Here is a 22251-nt window from a genome sequence, read left to right as displayed (position 1 = left end):
CGTGCCTTACTCTGGGTGCCCAATCCCTGCCCCAGCCCCATCCACAGATGGTGCTCCCTAATTGGTTCCTGGCTTAGAGCTTCTTTTAAAACGTATGCCCAGATGTTCTGACCACAGAAGCAGGCGGCCAGCGTACGGCCCAGGAGAGCACTGCCGCCTGGAACCCTCAACTTGGTGCTGGGGGGGTCTGCTCCCAAGGAAACAAGGTTCCAAAACGACCCCGGGCGGGCCTCCCACCTCAAGGGCCTTTTAGATGCTGACAGGTGTGCAAACTCAAAAGGAATCTCCTAACGTCACCTGTTCACTTACTGAACCCGACCGTAAGGAAACAGACTGAGAAGAGAACCACCTAAATAGTTTTCAATTACGTTTCACATGATACAGTATTGAGAACTTTTAAATATTATTCTTAAGATCAACATGAGAAGTCCAAGCATCTCTCTCTGACGTGAGATATTCTGCTCAGTCCAGTGACACGAAGAGGAGAGCGGCCAGGTGGTCACTTTCGGGAACCAGAAGAGGGCGAGGAGGTCTGCCCGTGGCTCCACACGTGCCCACAGGAGAAGACGGCACGCTAGTGCTCTGCGGCAGCTACGGGGGTGTCCCAGACACCCATGTGCTGAAGATGCCCACTTTATAGTCAGTTTCATAAAAGAAAATACTTCCATGGACTCAACAAAGCAAGGGGATAAAAACACTAGCAACCAGGGACATCGACTTAGATGAGTCGTGTGACTAAAAGGTCTGTCAGGGGAGCTGATGGGGAAGAGGTCAGTCTTGGCTCACCTGGCGGCTCTGAGCTAAGACGTCAAGGACGCAGCGTGGCTGCCCCCCCCCCGTCAGCCAGGCGGGTGGACGGCACTGCTGCTGTCCCGCCTCCTTGTCCCCACGCTGTCCCCGGGCTTACCCGAGAGCACGCCGTCTTCACAGAAACGGGAGCGGGACAAGGAAAGCGACAGCAGCGGCTTAGCCTCAGCAGCCCTTCTGCGTGATGTCCAGCCCCGATGACTTCGTGATCTCCAAGGTGGTGAACACCTGCCCACGGGAAGGAAACAACACGAATTCACACTTAGCTGTCGGTACTTGAGCTCTGCTGCAAGAAATCACGTCCTGAATACAACATCGACATCATCCTTTAAGGCATACAAAGCAGTTATTAACATAAAATTTGTCTATTGACAACATGCTTTATCACAGTTTTCCAAACCACACCAACCGAGTCCACGTCTACAAGCTCCCGTGTCCGTACCTCTGCACACGTGGGGTGGATCCCAATGGTGTCGTCCAGCAGCTGCTTTGTGAGCCCACACTTCATGGCGGCTGCGAATCCTTGGGTGATCTCACCGGCCTTCGGTCCAAGGATGTGAAATCCTATCACCCGATCCTTCCAAAGGGAAGCCAGTAGGTTAAGGATCTGAATAGGAATCTCGTCATCCCAAGTTCACCATTGAAACTGACAGCAACTCCCACAGAAAAGCACTTCTAACGCTGAACTGAGCAGAGAACACCACCATGAAACCGTGCCCTGCGAGAATCTGTTAGGTGAGCCAGTAAATGCACATCCTGCGTTAACATGCACTCAGACTTACCGGAATGAACAATTAACCTGCTGCACGAAGGAGTCTGTTAGTATGATGGACATTTCTGCATTACACTGAGATAGCGCTAAACGACAACACGACAAATCCCAACTAACAGCCAAGGCTGGAATAAGTCTAAGTTCCGAGGCAGCAGGCGCTACTCCCAGCCCAGGATGCAGGCTGCCAGGCTCCGAGGCGGCTCAGCAGACACCGAGGAGTGGCCAGCGGCCCCTGCTCCCCACCCCAGGGACTGCGAGCCGCAAGGACGCGCGGCTCTCGTCCCTGCGCGCATGCAGGCCCGGGGGACGCGGGCTCGTCCCCGTGCACTCCCAGCACTCAGGCTTCCTCTGTCCATGTTTTCTCATCACTTTTCTTCATCCAGAGCTTCAGGGTTAAAGTGCACAGGGTGAAGAGAGAGAGCATGACAGGCGGCAGGAGTCTGTGCCCCCCACTCTCCGGGCACCCACGGCAGGCGGGCAAACGGATGCCCCGTGAGCTGCGCTCCCAGGGGGCCGTGGACGGGAACCTCTGAGGGGTGCACGTGCAGCAAAGTGGGAGAAGGAGCGGCCCAGAGAGGGGGAAGCCACTTATTAATGAAAGTGAGGAGCTTCTGAGAGATGGAAGCCTGTTCGTGATTTTCAGCATAGCTCCAGGAAGACAGTGAGTGGTGGGGTGACACTCCAGAAACGGAAATTTGGACAAAAGTAAAAGAAAGGGGCAGTAGGTTACTGCTCACTGACAACGCACCTGGTCACCCAAGAGCTCTGATGGAGATGGACAATGGGATTAATGTTGTTTTCATGCCTGCCAACACAACATCCTTTCTACAGCCCATAGATCAAGAAGTAATTTTGACTTTCAAGTCTTATTATTTAAGAAATACACTTTGTTAGGTTGTAGCTGCCATAGACAGTGATTCCTCTGATGGATTTGGGCAAAGTAAATTGAAAACCTTCTGGAAAGGATTCACCATTCTAGATGCCGTTAAGAACATCTGCGGGACTTCCCTGGCGGTCCGGTGGTTAAGACTGCGTGCTTCCCGTGCAGGGGGCGCGGGTTCGACCCCTGATCGGGGAACTAGGATCCCACGTGCCTCGTGCGCATGGCGCGGCCAATAAAAATTAAAAAAAAAAGAACATTTGTGATTCATGGGAAGAGGTCAACATATCAAAACTAAGAGGAGTTTGGAAGAAGCTGATTCCAGCCCTCCTGGATGACTTTGAGGGGTTCGAGACTTCGTGGAGGAAGGACTGCAGACGTGGTGGAAACGGCAGGGGAGCTAGAGCTAGAAGTGGAGGCTGAAGGTGGGACTGAACTGCTGCCATCTTGTGATGAAACGTGAACGGATGAGGGGCTGCTTCTTATGGATGAGCAGAGAGTGGTTTCCTAACACGGAATCTACTGCTGGTGAAGAGGCTGTGAAGAGAGTTGAAACGACAGCAAAGGCCTTGGGACACGACACAAACTTCGTTGATAAAGGAGCTGCAGGGTTTGAGAGGATTGACTGCAGTTTTGAAGGAAGGTCTGTGGGTAAATCGCTGCCAAACACCATTGCTGCTCCAGGGAAATCACTCATGAAAGGAAGAGTCCATCAGTGCGGCGAACTTCACGGAGGCTTTGTTCTCAGAAATGGCCACAGCCGCCTCCATCCGGACCGGTCAGCGGCCGCCAGCACTGGAGGCGAGACCCTGCGCCAGCAGAAGGGCTACAGCTGGCTGAGGCTCAGGGGATGGTCAGGGTTTTTTAGCATATTTTTAAGTTAAGGTCGTACATTGTCGTCTTAGACATAATGCGATTGCACACATAATAGACTACAGTATAGTGTAAACATAACCTTTATAAGCACTGGGAAACCAAAGAATTTTGTGGCTCACGTTACTGCAAAACTCGATTTATTGCAGTGGTCTGGAACCTAACCACAGTACCTTCGAGGTATGCCTGTATTTCCAAATGTACACAAACATACGCCTTACATTTCAGCACTGATGACCCAAATTTTCACAGATCCTGTACTTCTAAACTGCCAAGTTAGACAGCTCTGGAGTGACACATTCTGATGATTTTGAACAGGTAAGTCACTGCCCAACTGTCACTCTGCAAACACAGTGCCTGGGTAACAGTTTCAAGGATTTCCACCTGGCCCTTAGAGCTATCTTTAAAGAGATTATAAAAACCCAAATACTAGAATAAAGGCTTTGTTTTAAAATAAGAGCATTCCTGCTTCCAACCGTATGACGTACATTGTCGAATTTACTGCAGATGATCTTTGCGTAACAGGTGTTGCTGTCTCTGCGGGCCACTGTCCACTCGAGAGGCCAGAACAAAGTGTGGTAGACCTGCAAGACAGAGGCCAAGGTCGGTGTCCATGGAGACCGCTCCTTGACAGGCTCCTTATTATACAAAGACGACAATTTCTGCACCAGCTCTCAGAAATTTAAACTTGCATGATCCCAGCTTATGAATCTGATGGGAGCATCTGGGCGAGCTCCTAACTGCCAGCTGCAGAGTGTGTGACCTTTGCTTTGCTCTGCCGTTAGTCCCAAAACATCTCCGATTAACTAACTTCGGTTCTCAAGCACCTAGAGGGCTACTCGCCAAGCAGCCAACGCTCCAGGCCCTGTGGGGCTGAGACAGTAAAGAAAGCCTTAGGTCCTGCCCTCCATCAGTTCACACGCCTCCTGTGAGGCTCATATTCAAACCAAATCTAGGAGAAGCAGAAGCCACAAGACAGTCCAGCCACCCGCGGTACGAGGAACACTGCCCCCGCCACCTGAAGGCCCCCCTCCCCCAGAGCCCAGGGTACCTCGAAGGCCCCCAACCCGCTCAGGCCTCAGGGGCGGACCACACACCGTCCGTCCCCTCATCCCCTCGGGGCGGCTACACGTCCCGGTGGTCCTCCGCCTAATCACCCACACAGAAGGCGGTGGATCTGCGTGCGCTGCCAGGATGAGAATGTGCTCTCAACTATCCCCTGCCGCGGAGGGATTTAAGTACTGGTTCTTTGTTCTTTAACAGGATGATGTATTTTACAGTTGGAATACTGTCTTTATTGTTTTTATAACAATGATACAAGGTTATTAAAAGAATAACACAGTGCAGAGAATTACAAAGAAAGTGGGAAAAAAAATCCCACTGCCCAGAAATAACCATTTTAAAAGTGAAGGAAGCATCAGTGGTTAATGCGTACGTAGTTAAAATGACATTTTTATTTAAAACACACCATACTCCACAGCTACTTGTAACAAAAAACATTAGATTTAACATAAAACATTAGATTTAATGTGTATTTAACAGGAGAGAAATAAACTCTTCCTCATATTTTAATACAAACTTGTCAATCTCTGTGGCTATTAGGAACAGAAGATAAATGCTTCTTCATCTCAAGATAGTACTCCTAAAATACACCCCTAAGGTCAAGAAAAGAAATGGTGCAAACTCCAAGGTTTTAAACAGGACTTCTGAAACTGCAAGCTCCTGGCTTTGATGCGCCCTGAGCCCCTGCACCGACCCCTCTTCCCACACCCTTCCCGCTCCTTTCCTCGTGTGTGTGAGGTGTGTTTTTCCTCCTGGTACTTGCAAGATTTTACTTTATTTAAGTTTCTAATCCTTCTGGTTCAAAGTGGGTGTGAAGTGTGGACCCAACTTCGTATTTTTCCTGAATGCTGTCCCCTTAGACTCCAGCACCTTTAAATGAATGTCCTTTCCCACAGATTTAAAATACCACCTTTACCACACGTTAATTCTTCTAAGCGCTTGAATCAATCTGGGTTCCAAATTCTGTCCCACTAATCTTTCTGTCACCTGCGTGCCACTCCGGCACAAGTCTAATTACTGTAGTTACAGGATACATTTCAGTCTCTGACAGGACTGGTCTCCCCCTGGTACTCTCCTTATTCAGAATCACCCTTGGGAATTCCCTGGCGGTCCAGTGCTTAGGACTGGGTGCTTTCACTGCTGAGGGTGCAGATTCGATCCCTGGTCAGGGAACTAAGATCCCACACGCGCGCGGCAAGGGCAAAACAACCAAACAAACAAAATCTCCCTATGATTGTCTTTTTTTAAAGTTTTAATTTTTTAATCAAATTATACACACTAACTGCAGATTTTCAAAGCTCTGTCATGAACCCAGCCACCTGGGCCGCCCCGGTGCCCTCTTCAATCAGTCAGCATAACCACCTGCACCTCCTGCGCGCGGTCGTTCGCGCCCCGTGCTTCTACACAGCACGCTTACACTGCACTTACCCGACTCCCCTACGCTCGGCTTCACTTACTGACTCGCCCTATTGAGGAGGAGGATTTAACTCGTTCCTCCCTGGCCCCTGCACTCTCATCCCCACCCTCCCAATTATACTCAAATTTGTAGCTAGATCATTGGCGGTGTTTCCTTTACTAGGTAGAAGTTATTCACAGAGAAATGCGCATCCACACGCAAAAGAATGAAGTCGGACCCCTACCTCACACGTGTACAAAAAATAACTCAGAATGGATCACAGACCCAGATGTAAGAGCTGAAAACTGTAAAACGCTTAGAAGGAAAAACATAGGCATCAATCTTCACGACTTTGGATTAGGCACTGGTTTATCAGAAGTGACATCAAAAGTACATGTGGCCGGCAACAGAAAACAAAAAAGACATATTGGACTTCATCAGAATGAAAGATTTTCGTGCTCCAAAGGGCACCATCACGAAGGTGAGAAGACAACCCACAGAAACGGTGACCATTTTTACAAACCATCCCTGTGGTGTCTCACTAAGATCTGGATGTACGTTTCCCTGGTGATTAATGACACTGACAACTTTTTCATGTGCTTATTGGCCATTTGTGTATGTTCTTTGGAGAAATACCTATTCAGATTCTTTGCCCTTTAAAAAATTGGGTTATTTGGGGTTTTTTTATTGTTGCGTTGTAAGAGTTCTTTAGATACTCTGCATACAAGTTCATTATCAGAGAGATGAAAGTCCACCGGACTTTACGGCATGAATTTTGTGAACAAATTAATCTTTCTTCTTATGCTGTCTTATTGTTTCTACCCTCATCTTCTTTTCACCTTAATTTCCTCATTTAAAAAAATTATATGCGTATTTATGAGAGGCTTTCTCATTCCTCTTTATAATTGGAATATTAAAAAAATACTAATAGATCAAATTTTCAGTCCTGTAAAATGCAGTAAATAAATGTACAGACTAGGTGAGTTGATCTGCAGTGAGCCTTAGGAAAGAGACCTTAAAGTAACCCCACAAACCTGGGAACCCTTCCTACAGAGACATCCCTTTATCTGGGTACAGCCTCCTGCATCCTTCCTCTCATGTGCCTGCCGAGCTTAATTTCTCATTGATTTCAGAAAGTTTTAGAACTAAGTGTTAAATCCGTAATTGTTACCATCACTTTTCCAAGACCCCAGTAAAAGTTCACCACTGCAAATGGGTGGTTCATTATTACCAGAAGTGAATTATAAACACTGATCAAATAATGTCCTCTAAAATGGAAATTTCTCATTGGAAACACCACCTAAAATCGCACCATCTGTCATCATTCTGGTCCCCCACCCCGGAAACATAAAGGAGCGTCTCAGGAAGTCATTCGGCCGTTCAGCGCAGGAGCCTCGGTGCTGTGCTTCAGAGGACGCCCCGTAACCGGGAGGGGGGGCCTGCGACTTCAACTCACCTGCTTCAAACGGCGAGCGGTCCTCAACCTCTGACCCTTCTCACCTCCCCACCCCTCCTGTGTGGGGAGGAGGTGCAGGGAGAAGCCACCCGAACCACCCGCTTACGAGGCAGTTGTGACCAGACGGGCAGGGGTGGAGGGGGGGTGAGAGCACCTTCGGGGCGTCTGAGGAGCCCGCAGCCCCAGCAGGCCGACAGCCCCGGACCTGCCCCTCCCCTGAGCCCGCGGGTGGCGGAGGGTCCCGGACCAGGTCCTGCCTGAGTCCGGCTCCCGTCACGCCAAGCGGGAGGGTGTGGACAGCAGACCCGGCCCGGACCAGCGATCGTCCCTCATAATTTGTAATTGAGACGAGAAACAGTGAGTCAGTTAGTTCCTCCAAAGACCAGAACTACGGGTGAACTCGGAGCAGGGAAGGGCCACATTCTCCCGCTACGTGCATTTCTGTTCCTACGGGGTCAGCACTGCCCGCGCACGCGCACAAACTCCCACCAGGAAGAGGAGGAGCTGACACGCCTCCCAGCTCCTGGTTCCCACCCCTCCCCAAGGCCTCGGACACTCCCGCGACCCCGAAGGTCGCACGGCGACCCTCCCATAAGCTTCCTCAGGCAGAAGCCTGTTGCTGTAGCTCGGAGCCCTGATGCACAGAACATATGTCCTTCTTTCCCCAGCTGTGTAATTATTACAGCTTGCTAGAGACAGGGTTTACATGATTTCCAATTTTCCTGAAGTAGGAATACAATTTCCTACAATACAACCATTACGGTAACTCGCAAAACTACAAAACAAAAAGTGACTGAAGACAAACCGTGGATTAAAAGAGAAGGTCTGACCATGCCAGAGTCACACCACCTTACTTCCAGATTCTCCTTCCGGTACACTTCCACGGCTTTCTCCTCCGCGTACCCGCAGCAGCCGTACTCCAGGGGCGTGAACACCACGGTGGGGGCATTAATATAGTCACACTGCAAGAGAAACCAGTCACGGTCTTTTACTTTGTGGTACTTTTTACAGCGAAAATCCATACGACGCACATTTGTAAAAGGAAGATCAACAAGCACGGTCCCGTGCAGGTGACCCTCACTGCCACCGTTTCAGGGAACTGAGTCACTGAGCAGACGGGCGCGCCCCGACTCCAGGGCAGGGGCCACGCGCTGCCATTGCACAGGGACCTGGGCCACCGCAGCCGTGCACGTGAGCGCGCCCCTGCAGGGATGAGCAGAGAAGCCGCTCAGCCGCGCAGGGCAGAATGAGCGGACCAGCCCGCCCCGGGGAGACGGCCACGCGCATGGAGGGCCGCCACACCGCGGGGCCCAGAGACGGGACCCTTCATGGCCCTTATCAGCCTGGGACAGAGCACAGGAGGACATCACGGGAAGGCTGCAGACCCTGAGCCCCACACGCCGTCCCCAGCAGCCCTGCATCCCGGGGCGCGAGTGTGTGCACAGGCGCACGCCTGTCTGGAGACTGTGACGGCGCAGAGAGAAAGCGTGTGCGGGGCCGAGAAAGGGGGCGGGCAGAGCCAGAGAGGAAGGCCACTGTGCTGCCCGCCCACAGCTCCTCAAGGGCAGCGGTGCCCACCGCACGACTTCCCCCACCCCGCCAACAGCTCACAGGTGACTAGCTCAGGGGAGACTCCAACCCAAAGGGAGCGACCGGCCGCCCGCACTGCATGAGGAAAAGGGGAGCTCCGTCCGTCAAATTCTTCCCTTTGTAGGATATGAACTAGAGGCGAAGGGAGAGGCCCCCGGGGGTGAAGCCCCCGGGTGGCGGCTGGACAGGAAGAAATGCTCAGCCAGAGTGGGAGCCAACCAGGAACCCCCCCTTTCGGGGCCCAGAGCAGCCTGGAGCCCAGCCCCACCCCAGCCTGGTTCTCCCTGCAGGTTACCGTGGGATCCTCACGAGAAGCCCCGTCGACGTGACGGCCTGAGCGAGGCGCTGCTCTGCGGCCCGAGAGGAAAGCCAGTCACACACCCCCGGGCGTCCCTGCACGCGGTGGACGATGTGGGCACCGCGCGCCAGCCTGACCCTCACCTTAGGCCCCGACATGTCGTGTTCCACGACCCACCAATCACAGACCAGCCAAGCATTTGTTCTCTTTTTTCCAGCGTGGCTACAGAAGCGCACAGAAGCGCAGACGGCTGTATGCAGCAGTGCCTGACCCTCCTAGGTCCTCGGATGCTCATCGATCTGGCCATCAACCCTGCCTCCCACGGCTTACAGGGGACGCCTCATTCTCAGCAGGTTCTTTTCTCCTGCTCTATATCAACTGAGGAAAACCAACAGGAAACTCCCCAGCTTCCCCTTTCACCTAAAGCACGCCCCACATCTTGAACTCCAACCTGCACCTGAGCTGGGCCGCGCCTCACCCCACCTGCAGCCTTCCCTTCCGCCCTGGTCCTCTGACCTCCCTCTGCAAACGCGCTGCCCTGTCTTCTCACCTCTCCGCCCACGGCCCCTGGGATCCGCTTCTCAGGACCTCAGGCAACTGCTGTGCTTCCTACAGCCCAGTGCTCGTGCCCTGGGGAGGGGACAGCTCCCCATCCGTTCACTCCTGCCCCCGCCGAGGCCAGCAGGGCCGCGGCCCCAGTCACCCTGCACCCACCCACGCCTCCGTGTGCCCACGAGGTCTGCACACACGACCTCGCTGGGCACCTGGTGGTGAAACACAGCACAGGGAGTTCCTTAGGAAGAAGCCGGGCCCCAAACATTCCTCCTGAACCTGCTCATGCAAAGCATCAGAGAAACCAGGACGTGAGACGCTCTGCAAGAAGAGTAGCCTGGATCCGTCAAGAAACCCGTCATGAGAAATAAAGCAAAGAAACGGGTAAATAGAGGCAGGGGCTCTGGCAGATTAAAAGAGACCTAAGAGCTTGAAAAGCCAGATGAGCCGGGCGGTGCGCACGTGTGCCCACGGGTGACGCGCTTTGCTCACGTCCTCAGCACGCAGGTGGAGCTGTGGTCATGGAGGGCAGCACCCTTGTTCCTAGGGGACGCTGGCTGGAAGCGTTTTTTGGGGGCAGAGCGCCTGCCACTCACTTCCAGAAGCTCAGCAAAACAGTCTTTGTGTTGAATATCCACATGCTCGGAAATGTGGGCGGGGGGAGGGGGGGTAGTGAATGGCACGGCATTAACACCTAAACCGTCCGGGCGGGAGGTCCATACGGGTGATTGTTACTAATCTTTCTGCAGTTTAACACCTTTCTGAATAAAACGCTGGGGGACATAAAGGTTCCTTATTGCGGCCTCCCAGATTTTTGATGATCTGGCACCAGATTAGCTCCCAGACTCTTCCTTCCCAGCTGTGGGACCCCCTGCTCTGCCGGCACACGCCAGGCCTCTCTCTGCACTGAGGCTGGGGCAGCACAGCAGGCCCCCTGAGCACCGCCCCCACTGATGCGGCCTGGCCACCTCCCCCGCCGCCCTCATCTGCCAGCCGCGCACGGGTCCCTGCTCTCCTGACGCGCGGGGCTGGGGGCTCCCGAGACCACCCTCGGCCCGGGCAGACACAGCCCGCAGAGCAAGAGGCTCGTCTGTGACCAGAGACTGCGGGAGGCGGGGAGACTGCAGGGAGCGCCGGATGCGCCGTCAGCGATGCGCCGTCAGCCGTGCGTCGGCTGAAGCAGAGCCCGGAGCCCGGAGAAGCGGGGTGGCTAGACCAGGCCCACAGGCTGAGCAGGCGCAGAGGCCGGCCCCTTCCGCCCCAGGCCGCAGGGCCCTGCCACCCGGGACGCGTTTCCAGACCCCTCCAGTCAGAAGACAAGGCGTCCCTGCCTGGGCACCCCCCACCACCCCGGGAATGTCACCCAGTACAATGGCTTGCACGTTAAGATACTCCTAAGATATTTATTTAAAACCATCAGTAAACGGTACGGAACTGCAAACGGTTTAGGGGGAAGCTTCCCCAGCAACACAGGCACACGGTGCCACCTGTACTGATGGTCCTCAAATCATAATTTTGATTTAGACATTATCTCAGAAACAGCAGTAAGAAACTTACCTTTTCTAAACGGCCCCCAAAAAGCCTTCGAGCCAGCAGCTTGCCTGCCTGCACGGCGACGGGCGTGAGCTCAGGCTTACCCTCCGCGACGTCCCCGACGGCGTAGACGTAGGGCACGCTGCTCTGCTCCACGTCGTTCACTGGGATTTTGCCAGTCCTGTTACGTTTGGAAAGAAGAAAGATATTGCGACCGACACTGCACTGCTGGACACGAACGCCTGTCCAGGAAAAGACTGACTCAGAGAGAAAGACCCCGCTAAGCGCTCGGGCAACTCTGTCATCAAGTGTCTGAGGGCTCAAACAACTGGGGCACCTGCGGCTCCTGAAGAAACACCCTTCTGGCTGGAAAACCAGGCCCACTTTCTGGGTGCCAAAGTATCTCTAGATTCCCCCAGAGTCAAACCCATAGCTTTGAAATTTTTCTCTCTGCCTGATCAAGGACATACAAATTCATTCTAAATCACAGAAAGTAGGTGAATACATTCCCACAATTTTTTTTAAATAACTGTTTAATGCATGAGATATTTAAGGAAAACATGAAGAGTTATCAACTGATTAATGAAAAAATTGATAATACAGAGCTGGCACAGTACTTATAAAGTAAATTTAAAGCATTGAAACTTTGCATGTTAGTAATTGGATAAGAGTCTCCAGGAGGTGGTGTGTAGAAACGCCGTGCCCTGTGCAGTGCAGGGTCTTGCCCCGTGCAGCGCTGGGTCTTGCCCCGTGCAGCGCTGGGTCTTGCCCTGTGCAGCGCTGGGTGGTGACGCCCGGGACTCACTTCTCATTGACTTTGACACCAATCTTCTCCAGCCCGATCTTCTTCGTACAGGAGTCACGACCAATTGCTAACAAAACCTACATTTAGAGAGAGAGCAAAAACAAATGATCAATATCAGGAATGACAGAGGCAACATCACTATGGATCCTTCAGACATTAAAAGGATAGTAACAGACTATTATGAACACCCTATGCCAATAAATTTGACAGTTTAGACAAAATAGATTCCTTGAAAGACAGAATTTACCAAACTTGCACCCATACAAGTCTGAATAACCCTACGTCGTGGGCTGCATTGTGCCCCTTCCCCAAATTCATGTTGCAGCCCTAAACCCCAGAACCTCAGAATGCGACTGTATTTGGAGATGGGGCCTTTGCAGAGGTGATTAAGGTAAAACAAGGCCATTAGGGTGGCCTAATCCCAGTCTGACTTGTGTCCTTACATAAGAAGAGGTTTTTGAGACACACACAACACAAACTGAGGGGTGATCACGTGAGGACACACGGAGAAGGCGGCCGTCTACACGCCCAGGAGACAGGCCTCAGAGGAGACTAGTCTACTCACACTTTGATCTCAGGGGTCTGGTCTCCAGAGCCGAGAGGAACCCCATCTAGTGGCACTTTGTTATGGCAGCCCTAGCAGACTAAGGAACTCTATACTCATTACAGAAACTGAATCCACAATGTATAAACTTCCCATAAATTAACTCCAGACCCAGGTGACTTCATCGGTAGAGTCTATGGAACACTTAAGAAATAACACTAAGGACTTCCCTGGTGGCGCAGTGGTTGAGAATCCGCCTGCCAATGCAGGGGACACGGGTTCGAGCCCTGGTTCAGGAAGATCCCACATGCCACAGAGCAACTGAGCCCGTGTGCCACAACTACTGAACCTGAGCTCTAGAGTCCACGAGCCACAACTACTGAGCCCACGTGACACAACTACTGAAGCCTGCGTGCCTAGAACCCGTGCTCTGCAACGAGAGAAGCCACCGCCATGGGAAGCCCGCGCACCACAATGAAGAGTAGCCTCTGCTCACCACAACTAGAGAAAGCCCACAAGCAGCAACAAAGACCCAGTGCAGCCAAAAATAAATAAAATAAATAAATAATTAAAAAAAAAAAGAAATAACATTAATGATACACAAACTCTCCGGGACACAGAAGAGGGACCACGTCCCAAGTCCTTTGTAGAAGGCCGGCACGATCATCTGACACAGAATCAAACAAGGGCAGGAAAAGAAAAGAAAATTAGAAGCCAGCACTCCTCATGAACATAGATGCAAAATCCTTAACAGATGTCAGCAAGTAAAATAGAGCAACATAAAAAAAGTGGGCTTTGTCCCAAAAATACAAATCTGGTTTAACATACAAAAATCAATCAGTGTAATTCACCATATTAACAGAATAAAGGAGAAAACAACTTAATCATCCCAATAGATGTGGGGACAGCATTTGACAAAACTGAACACCCTTTGAGGATTTTAATAAAATCCTCAGCACACTCAGAATAAAAGAACACTTCCCCAGCCTGATAAAAGGCATCTGCAAAAACCCGAGAGCTCACATCCCAGCTGTGATGAAAGACGGCCTCACTGCTGAGATGGGGGACTCTCACAATTTCCATTCAACACTGTTGTGGATGTCTTAATCAGTGTAACAAGGCAAGAAAAAGAAATAAAAGCACACAGACTGGAAAGAAGAAACAAAACTGGTGTTTTATGCAGAACAAATCCTAAGGAGGTCAATATACAAAAATCATTTGTATTTCTGTGTACTACCTACTAACCACTGAAAATTAAAAATTTAAAATACCATTTACAGTAGCTTAAAAACATGAAATACTTAGAGATAAATTTAACAAAATACATGAAAGACCTCTAGAGCAAAATGACAAAAAGCTGCTGAGAGAAACTAAAGAACTCGCAAATAAATGGAAAGATATATGAGGTTCGTGTACTGGAAAAATCAATGTTGTTAAGATGTCAGTTCTCCCAAATTCATCTACATAAGCAATACAATCTCAATCAAAATCCCAGCAGGATTTTTTTTTTTTTTAACAAATTGGAAACATGGATGGACCTAGAGATTATCATACTAAGTGAAGTAAGTTAGACAAAGACAAGTATCATATGATATCACTTATATGTGGAATCTAAAAAAATGATACAAATGAACTTATTCACAAAACAGAAGCAGACTCACAGACATAGAAAACAAACTTATGGTTACCAAAGGGGAAAAGGTGGGGAGGGATAAATTAGGAGTTTGGGATTAACAGGTACACACTACTATGTATAAAGTAGATAATCAACAAGGACCTACTGTATAGCACAGGGAACTATATTCAGTATATTGTATTACTTATAATTGGAAAAAAATCTGAAAAAGAATATATATATATATACACACACACACATATATCTGAATCACTTTGCTGTACACCTGAAACAAACACAACATTGTAAATCAGTTATACTTCAATAAAAAAATTTCATATGGAAAGGCCCTATGCAAAATTAGAGAGCCTACCCTCCCTGGTCTAATACTTACTATAAAGCTTCAATGACCAAAACAAGTCAGAGAGGATAGAAACAGACCCACAGTTAAACATCACATGATCACAAAGGCACCAAAGCAATTCAATGGACAAAGGGAAGTCTTTTCACAGATGGCTCTGGGTATCAACATGGAAGAAAAAGAATCTCAATTCCTACCTCACACTGTAAACAAAAATTAGTTCAAGATGAATTACAGGCTTAAACATAAAAGATAAAGCTATAAAGCTTCAGGAAGAAAATGCAGAATATCTTCACAACCTCTGGGTAGAGAACACAGAGAACTTTAATCATAAAACAAAAATTTGATAAATTGAACTTCAGCAAAAATTTAAAACTATTGCTCATCAAAAGATGCCATAAAAAACTAAATGGGTAACTAGATGGGAAGAAATATTCACACACATACATCTGAAAAAGGAATGTACCCACAACACACACAGAACTCCTGCAATTCCAAATAAAATTCAATAACCCAACCAAAAATAGGCCAAAGACTCAAACAGACACTTGATAAGGGAAAATATTTAAATGGCCAAAAAACACATGAGAAATTGCCAAACATCACTGTAGTCATTAGGAAGATGCAAGTTAAACCTATAACAAGATTCCACTACATGTGCACTAGAGTGGCTTAAACAAAAAAGTCGACAACCACAAATGTTGGTGAGGCTACAGAACAACCACAACTCATGCATCCTTGGTGTAAATATAAAATGAGACAATCATTTGGAAGCTGTCTGGCAGTTTCCCCGAAAGTTAAACACAGAAAGTCCCCAATGACCAAGCAATTTCACTGCTAGGTATTTACCCACAAGAAAGGAAAGTGTGTGTCCACAGAAGGCCTCAAGCAAGAACCTTCACAGAGTTTTCGTCACAAGAACCCAGCTGCAAACAGTCTGGCATCCCTCCACAGGAAAGTGAGTGACCTGTGGTACATTCAGACAATTCATATGGTGAAAAGAGCCAGCCACTGATACACGCCACATGGATGGATCCCGAGTCAGACCCCGAGGAGCACGTACCACGTGGCTCCACGTCGTGACATCTAAATAGGAACAACTGGTCTCTGGTGACAGAATCAGATCAGGGTTGCTTGGGGTAAGGTACTGGGAAGGGGTGCAAGACAGCTTTCCGACTCCACAGAAATGCTCTGTTACTCTCAAAGGAGTGTGCATTACAGAAACATGTACACTTGTCAAAGCCAGTTGAACTGTGCATATCACTACATGTAAATGATACATCATTACAAAAATAAACAATTCACAATTTTAGGTATTTTGCACAACTTTATACCAATACATTTGATAACTTAGATGAAACAGACTAATTCTGAGAAAATATAACAAATCAAAAGTTGATATAGAAAAAAGTAGAAAGCTTTAAAAGGTCTGCTGACTGTTAAAGAAAACTGAATATATCTTCATTGAACATTCTAGGCCCTGGTGGTTGCATCAGTGAATTCTATCAAACATACAAAGAACTAATTCTAATATTACTAAATGCTTCCAGAGAACAGAAAAAGAAGGAACATATTCCAAACTTCTTTCATGAGCTAGAATAACTTTGATACCAAAATCTGAAAAGTTCAGTATATGAAAGGAAAATTATAAGCCAATACAATTCTTGAATATAGATGCAAAAATTCTAAATAACCAAATCCAACAATATATAAAAAGGACCATTACCAAGTTGGGTTTATCAGGAATACAAAGTTGACTGAACATTAGAAAACCAATGTAATTCAACACACTAACAGATTAAAGAAAAAAAAATCATTAACAGCTACAAAAGAAACAATCTTACAGCTAAATATCCACTCCTGACTTTTAAAACAAACAAACAAACAAACAAAACCAAAATAACAAAAGAAACCACTTAGCAAACAAGGAATAGAAAATGATTTCTTTAGCATGATTAAGAATATCTACCCAGGCTTCCCTGGTGGCGCAGTGGTTGAGAATCTGCCTGCCAATGCATGCGACACGGGTTCGAGCCCTGGTCTGGGAAGATCCCACATGCCGCGGAGCAACTAGGCCCGTGAGCCACAACTACTGAGCCTGTGCATCTGGAGCCTGTGCTCCGCAACAAGAGAGGCCGCGATAGTGAGGCCCGCACACCGCAATGAAGAGTGGCCCCCACTTTCCGCAACTAGAGAAAGCCCTTGCACAGAAACGAAGACCCAACACAGCCATAAATAAATAAATAAATAAATTAAAAAAAAAAAAAAAAAAAAAAAAAAAAAAAGAATATCTACCCAAACCCTACGGAAAACCTTACTCTATAACCATGAAACAGTGAAAGCCTTCCTTCCGACCCTGAAAACAGACAGAAGCGCCTGGCTCTGCATTTCTTGTTAACACTGCGCTGGAGGCCATGGCTGGTGCCCTTGTGCAAGAAAAAGGAGGAAAGGGAAACAGTTGAAAGGAGGAAGCAAAACCCTTGTTATGAACATGTACAAAGAAGACCCCAAATAATCTAAGGATACATGACCAAATATGACTTTAGCAAGCTTACTGAATACTAAATCAAATCACACAAATCAGCAGCATTTCTATATATCAGCAACAAACAGTGAAAGACAATGACATTTTTTTCAAAAAACATCATTTGTAACTATACAGTAATACGTAAGTACCTAGGAATAAATCTAACAGAAGACCTTCTTGATGTCTACAGAGAAATGTACTAACTTTGTTGGGAACTATGACAGATGGCTTAAGTCAAAGGACAGATATACCAAGTTCATGGACTGCGAGACTGGATACTGCAAAGAAGTCCAGTGTTTCCAACTGGTTATGCATCCACCGCAATCCTAATCAAAATCTGAACAGAGGCTGATTTTTGTTTTTGTTTTTGTTTTACATATTTTTGGCTTTGGTGAGCCTCTCCACATTATCTACTTTTAATTGAAAAGAATCACGTTATAAGAGTGTGTAAAACATAAGTGTACAGTTTATGTTAAAGGTATAAACTACAGTTTACAAAAGAAATGGTCTCTAAATATCATCAGTTTAAATTAGAATTGTTGCCACCCAGAAGTCCATGGACTAGTCACACTGGAGATTTTACATTGTTTGTTTTTGAAAATATCTTTATTGTTGTTTTGATTATAAAATATATTCAATGTTTATTGCAAAAATATTCAAATGCAGAAATGTATAAGACATCTAATTCCCCAGAAGTAAGCACTAGAAGCAGTCAGGTACACCTGCTTCCAGATTTTGTTCTCTGCATAGTCACACACACACGTATGTTTTACCATCCTATGCTTCGTGTACCACTGAAAACTATCAAATGTCAACAGCACAACCACCTTCCATATGTATCAGACTCTCAGGAAGAATCAAGAAAAGAATTAATGCTGGTATAATTTTCCCATAAGTTTCATCTGCACTAACTTACGAGCGTGTTCATCCGCCCACCGCTCACACGACAGAAACTCACCGTGTTGTAAAGGCCCTCAATCATCTCTGTTCCTTCCGTAGATTGAGCCACTACCTTCAGCTTCCCGGGTGACCCCTTCTCCAACTGCTGAACCTGGCGAGGAGGAACAGTGCGAGGATTATCTCTACAGGTGACAGAAAATAGGTGGCCCACAGGGTGTGTGTACGTTTAGGTGTTTGGACAGAGAAAAGAGGGCCGTCCCAAGGGACAATGTGGAGGGAGAGACAAGTTGCTGGGTGGGTTAGTTGGAGACAACAGAAGGGGAGCCACGGAGGGATGCTTTCCAGGCACTGACTGAACAGATGGCGTGTGCCAGGGGACCACTTCCCGAGCACTGAGACAGGCCGGAAACACAGCAGGGAGTACATTCGGTGGGGAAATCAAGAGCTTTATTTCGTCTTGTTAAATTTAAAATGCTTGAGAGGAATTCAAGTGGAGACGCCCAGCAGGCAGCTGCATAAATGGGTGTGGAGTTGGGCAGGAAGCCTGAGCAGAGGCCTCAGCACTGAGACAGGACATGCGGCCGCGGGAGGGACAGCGAGGGGGAAGGGGAGGAGGGGGAGGGGCGGCTGGGCGCCGAGACCCGGGGCGGGAGCACCATCTTCAGGGTCCCTGGAGAGCACAGTTAACGAGGGCAGCAGGGAAGCGCGCGAGCGGGGAGGGCGAGGCGACAGCCACGGCTGGCAGGTGCTGGGGACTCACCTCCACGGGCACGAACTTGCGCAGGAATCGGACGCCGAGCTGCTGCATGGAGGAGCCCACCTTCTCGGCCATCTCCTGGTCGAAGCCCCGCAGCAGCTGCGAGCGCACCATGACCGTGACCTCCAGGCCCAGGCCGGCCAGGAAGCCTGCGCACTCCAGCGCCGCGGGGGATGCGCCCACCACCAGGGTCGCGCCCGGGCAGTAGGGCAGAGAGAAGAGGTCATCGCTGCAAAGAGAGAAGGGGTTTCCAGGCGGGATGGTGCCACGCAGGGCCGGAACGAACAGGCGCTGAAGGGGACAGACAGCCTGTGGAGTGCGTGTCCACTGCGGAGGGAGATGTCCAGCCCAGTGTCTCGAAATCAAACTAGTGGGTCACAGGCCAAGATTTTGTAAATAATACAATGGAATGGAGGATATTAGACCACATTCCATGTAATAAGAAGAAACACTGCTTTGCCTGGCGTGTGTGTTGTGTGTTCACCTGAACAACCACACAGTGAAAAATGTATTTCTTAAAGTGCGCCTGCTCAAAAAAGTGTGAAAGTCATCGTCCAGCTTTATATGTCAAGGTCGTATGTACTGCTACAACCGTCCAATGAGAATTCCTATTACATCCCAGTATTAGGACAGCTGTGCTTCTCCTGGTCACCTGGTTCATTACTGTCATACAGACACGAAACCCTAAAGCAGTGAAGTAGTCACTGCTTCCCTGTGAGCTCTAGAAATTGTAGAGCCAAATCCCAGACCCGTTCCCAGAGCACCTACCAGGAGACCTGTAACACACCTGTGTGCATCTGTGACCTTATTACTTACCAAGCCTACGGTCTCTGTGCTCCATTATGTTAACTACTTAGCTTTGCATTGTATGTGCTTTTATTTGTCATTAGTTCAAATCTTTTGTGAAATAAGACAGGGAGTAAATAAACTGGAGACACAGAAACATACTATTTACAACTTACGGTTAGATGGCCTAGTTAATCTTACCTAGTAATACAGTATTCTTTATCTCCTTGGATTCCCAAATAGCGTGGCCTTTCCCCTGTTGCTATGACAAATTTTGCTGCAGTATAATACGTTTCCTGTCCCTTTCCATTGGTTGCCTTGAAAAGAGCAAAGCAAACTTCACTTTTCATCAAACACCACAGAATATCAGACACCCGGGACGCAGTAGTTACTACGGAGCTTCCCGTCTGCGGGAATGCACATGCAAAGATAGTAATGCACTGGGATAACCTCCTGCACAGAAAACAGGCGTGTTCACAGCCTGGGCACCACGGCCGCGGTGCGGGGCAGCGGGGAGCTGGAAGGCCAGTCAGGGCGGCCGCGCGGGTGACTGGAGAGAGGACAGAGCGTGGCCAAGTGCGCAGGCCGGAGAGCAGCTGGCATCTGGGGAGCAGTCAGTGCCGGGTAGGAACAAGGAAAGAGGGCGCCAACGCTGAAGACCCTTGTGCGCCATCCCGAAATCCAGGCTCTGCGGAATCCACAAAGCTGCTCATTGTTTGTTTATTTTCAATTACACAAGCGAATCATAAATCCATTTTCATTAGAAGATTAAAAAACAGTGGGACGGAGGGAGGGCAGCCTGGAGGAGGGTCCTGAACAGAACAGTCAGGCTGCGGCGGGGAGAAGGCAGGCAGGTGACGGGCTGAGAAACAAGCCCACCGACTGGAGCTCCCACCCTGGTCTCCTGTGGCCACGTGAGGTTCTCAGCTCTCAACACACCACCGACACCTTTCTAGAGACAGCAGGTGACCACAAAAGGACCTCAAGTCCTGTCCAGGCCATCAAGTACTGTGCCATCAAAGCAGAGGACAGAGGTGGAGCAGGTGCTGAGGACGGCAGCGGACCGTCTCCCATGCTCCAGTTCAATGTTTGTGATCATCACAACAGTCTCATTCTCCTTAAGTACAGATCTTACAACACACAAATATTACAAATACAAATGTATAAAATACACTAGTTCTGATACTACTTTTACTAGTGCTTTTATGAATAATATGTACTGGAGTTGTAGTTAAGGTTGCATTTTAAAAAAGAATTGCACTCCTAAAATTTTGATCTTTTTAGAATTTTGAACTCTGAACTGTTTAAACATTTCCTCTTTTAAGATGGCAATGAAACCAAAAGGCATATAAGTTAAAACTGAGAGTTCTTTAAAAGGCAATTTCTCCACTTTAGCTAGACGTGGAATCAACGAACACTGGGGAAAGCACACGTGTGCACGGCTGTGCACACGCACACCGGCTGCAGCCCTCAACACGCAACACGGCGTCTGGGTTCACGGCAGGCACGGCAGAAGTAAGGAAAGCAACGAACGGGACGAAACGCCCCAACAGACCTTGATTTTATGGTGTTCAACAAATTCCCCGCAGGAGTTGACGAGGGCCACCGCCTTCTCCCTCAGAGCCCGCCGGTAGCCCCGGGTCAGAGAGCCGATGTGGTTCTGAATGGCTTCGGTCATGGTCTCCCAGTTGTGCTTCACTGAGGAGAAATCATCAGGGGGTGTGAAGGGGCTGCACTGTCACCGGTTAAGTCACATGTAACACACGAGCCACCCTATCTATTGCTTCAAGAATCAAGAAGTGAACAGAAGATAATTAGCAACTGGAACCTTTTTTATGCCAGTCACGGCTTATACTTCTTCCTCTTTTATAATACAAAAGACGCGCAAAGCAGAGATGTGAAAACAAGGAAAGCCCATGGAGGAGGGCGGGGAGCAGCCCTCTCGCACCCAGGCCCCAGGGTCTCGAGGTACCGGGAGCGCCCCCAGGACAGGTGCGGGACACCTCCCCGGCCACTCCCCCCGGATCCCCAGCGGGGCTGTGACAGTGAACGCCCCACGTCTAGATGACCGAGTTCACCCACTTCCCATTGAAGCTGGGGTGGGGTTGACGGAATCAAGATTCCTCCTCACCCTGGACCTTCTAGGTGGGGTTTCTTTCCTGGATTCATCGCATCTGCCGATGTTGGTCCCCAAGGAGACACCAGCCCAGGGCTCCCGTCAAGCTGGGGGAGGTCCCCAAAGGCAAACCCATCCAACGGGGGTTCACCCTCTGGTCACATTTGGACCCGGACCCCTCCAGCGCTCTTGAGGGCCCCACTCACTGGGACATGGGACAGGAGAGCACAGGGAAGGGGCAGAGGTCACAGTGCGCGGAGGCTCGGGCGGCGGCAGTGATTATGGCCCAGACGTCACATCACCCTTCCTAGGACCTCAGTGGACAAGTCTCCTAAGATTTTGCAGTCCAGATGGCCATCCTGGTTACTACGTTCCCAGACCCCATGCCCATGATCCCAGGGGGTTTCGACCAGCAGTGATGACCATCTCTACACAGCCCACATGGTGTGGGGCAAGCTGCTTCCCGTCCCGTGTCCTACCTCAAGGGCCACCTTTGCCACCTCCACTCCTCAAGGCTCCTAAGTGCCCCTCAGGTTGATGCTGGAAACCTCAGCACCAATTACGGGCACTAAGTCGCTCCCCTCCCCCTCCCCTCCCCTCCCCCTCCCTCTCCCCTCCCCC

General features: G+C 49.2%; 1 protein-coding gene across 3 annotated transcripts in view; it reads right to left on the bottom strand.

Annotated features, from left to right (window-relative positions):
• Window positions 1–344: 344 nt before the first annotated feature.
• The window catches only part of TXNRD3 (thioredoxin reductase 3), a 39840-nt gene continuing 17933 nt past the window's right edge, over window positions 345–22251 (bottom strand). For 2 of the 3 annotated variants that reach the window (XM_036869310.1, XM_036869311.1), the window contains 10 exons: window positions 21070–21212; window positions 19716–19831; window positions 18732–18957; window positions 18030–18122; window positions 12025–12101; window positions 11244–11400; window positions 8101–8208; window positions 3821–3916; window positions 1250–1384; window positions 345–1035 (listed from right to left, as the gene is read on the bottom strand). In XM_036869310.1, coding sequence (XP_036725205.1) covers window positions 973–1035; window positions 1250–1384; window positions 3821–3916; window positions 8101–8208; window positions 11244–11400; window positions 12025–12101; window positions 18030–18122; window positions 18732–18957; window positions 19716–19831; window positions 21070–21212 — 1214 coding nt within the window. In that variant the 3' untranslated portion in view covers window positions 345–972. Of the gene's footprint in view, window positions 1036–1249; window positions 1385–2756; window positions 2997–3820; window positions 3917–8100; window positions 8209–11243; window positions 11401–12024; window positions 12102–18029; window positions 18123–18731; window positions 18958–19715; window positions 19832–21069; window positions 21213–22251 lie in introns of those variants that run through there. The other variant, XM_036869312.1, reaches the window with a different exon arrangement.

This window comes from Balaenoptera musculus, chromosome 11, assembly GCF_009873245.2.
Source record: "Balaenoptera musculus isolate JJ_BM4_2016_0621 chromosome 11, mBalMus1.pri.v3, whole genome shotgun sequence".
Taxonomy (NCBI): Eukaryota; Metazoa; Chordata; class Mammalia; order Artiodactyla; family Balaenopteridae; genus Balaenoptera; species Balaenoptera musculus.
Note: the sequence above shows the minus strand (reverse complement) of the source record. Positions and strands in the feature narration are given on the sequence as shown.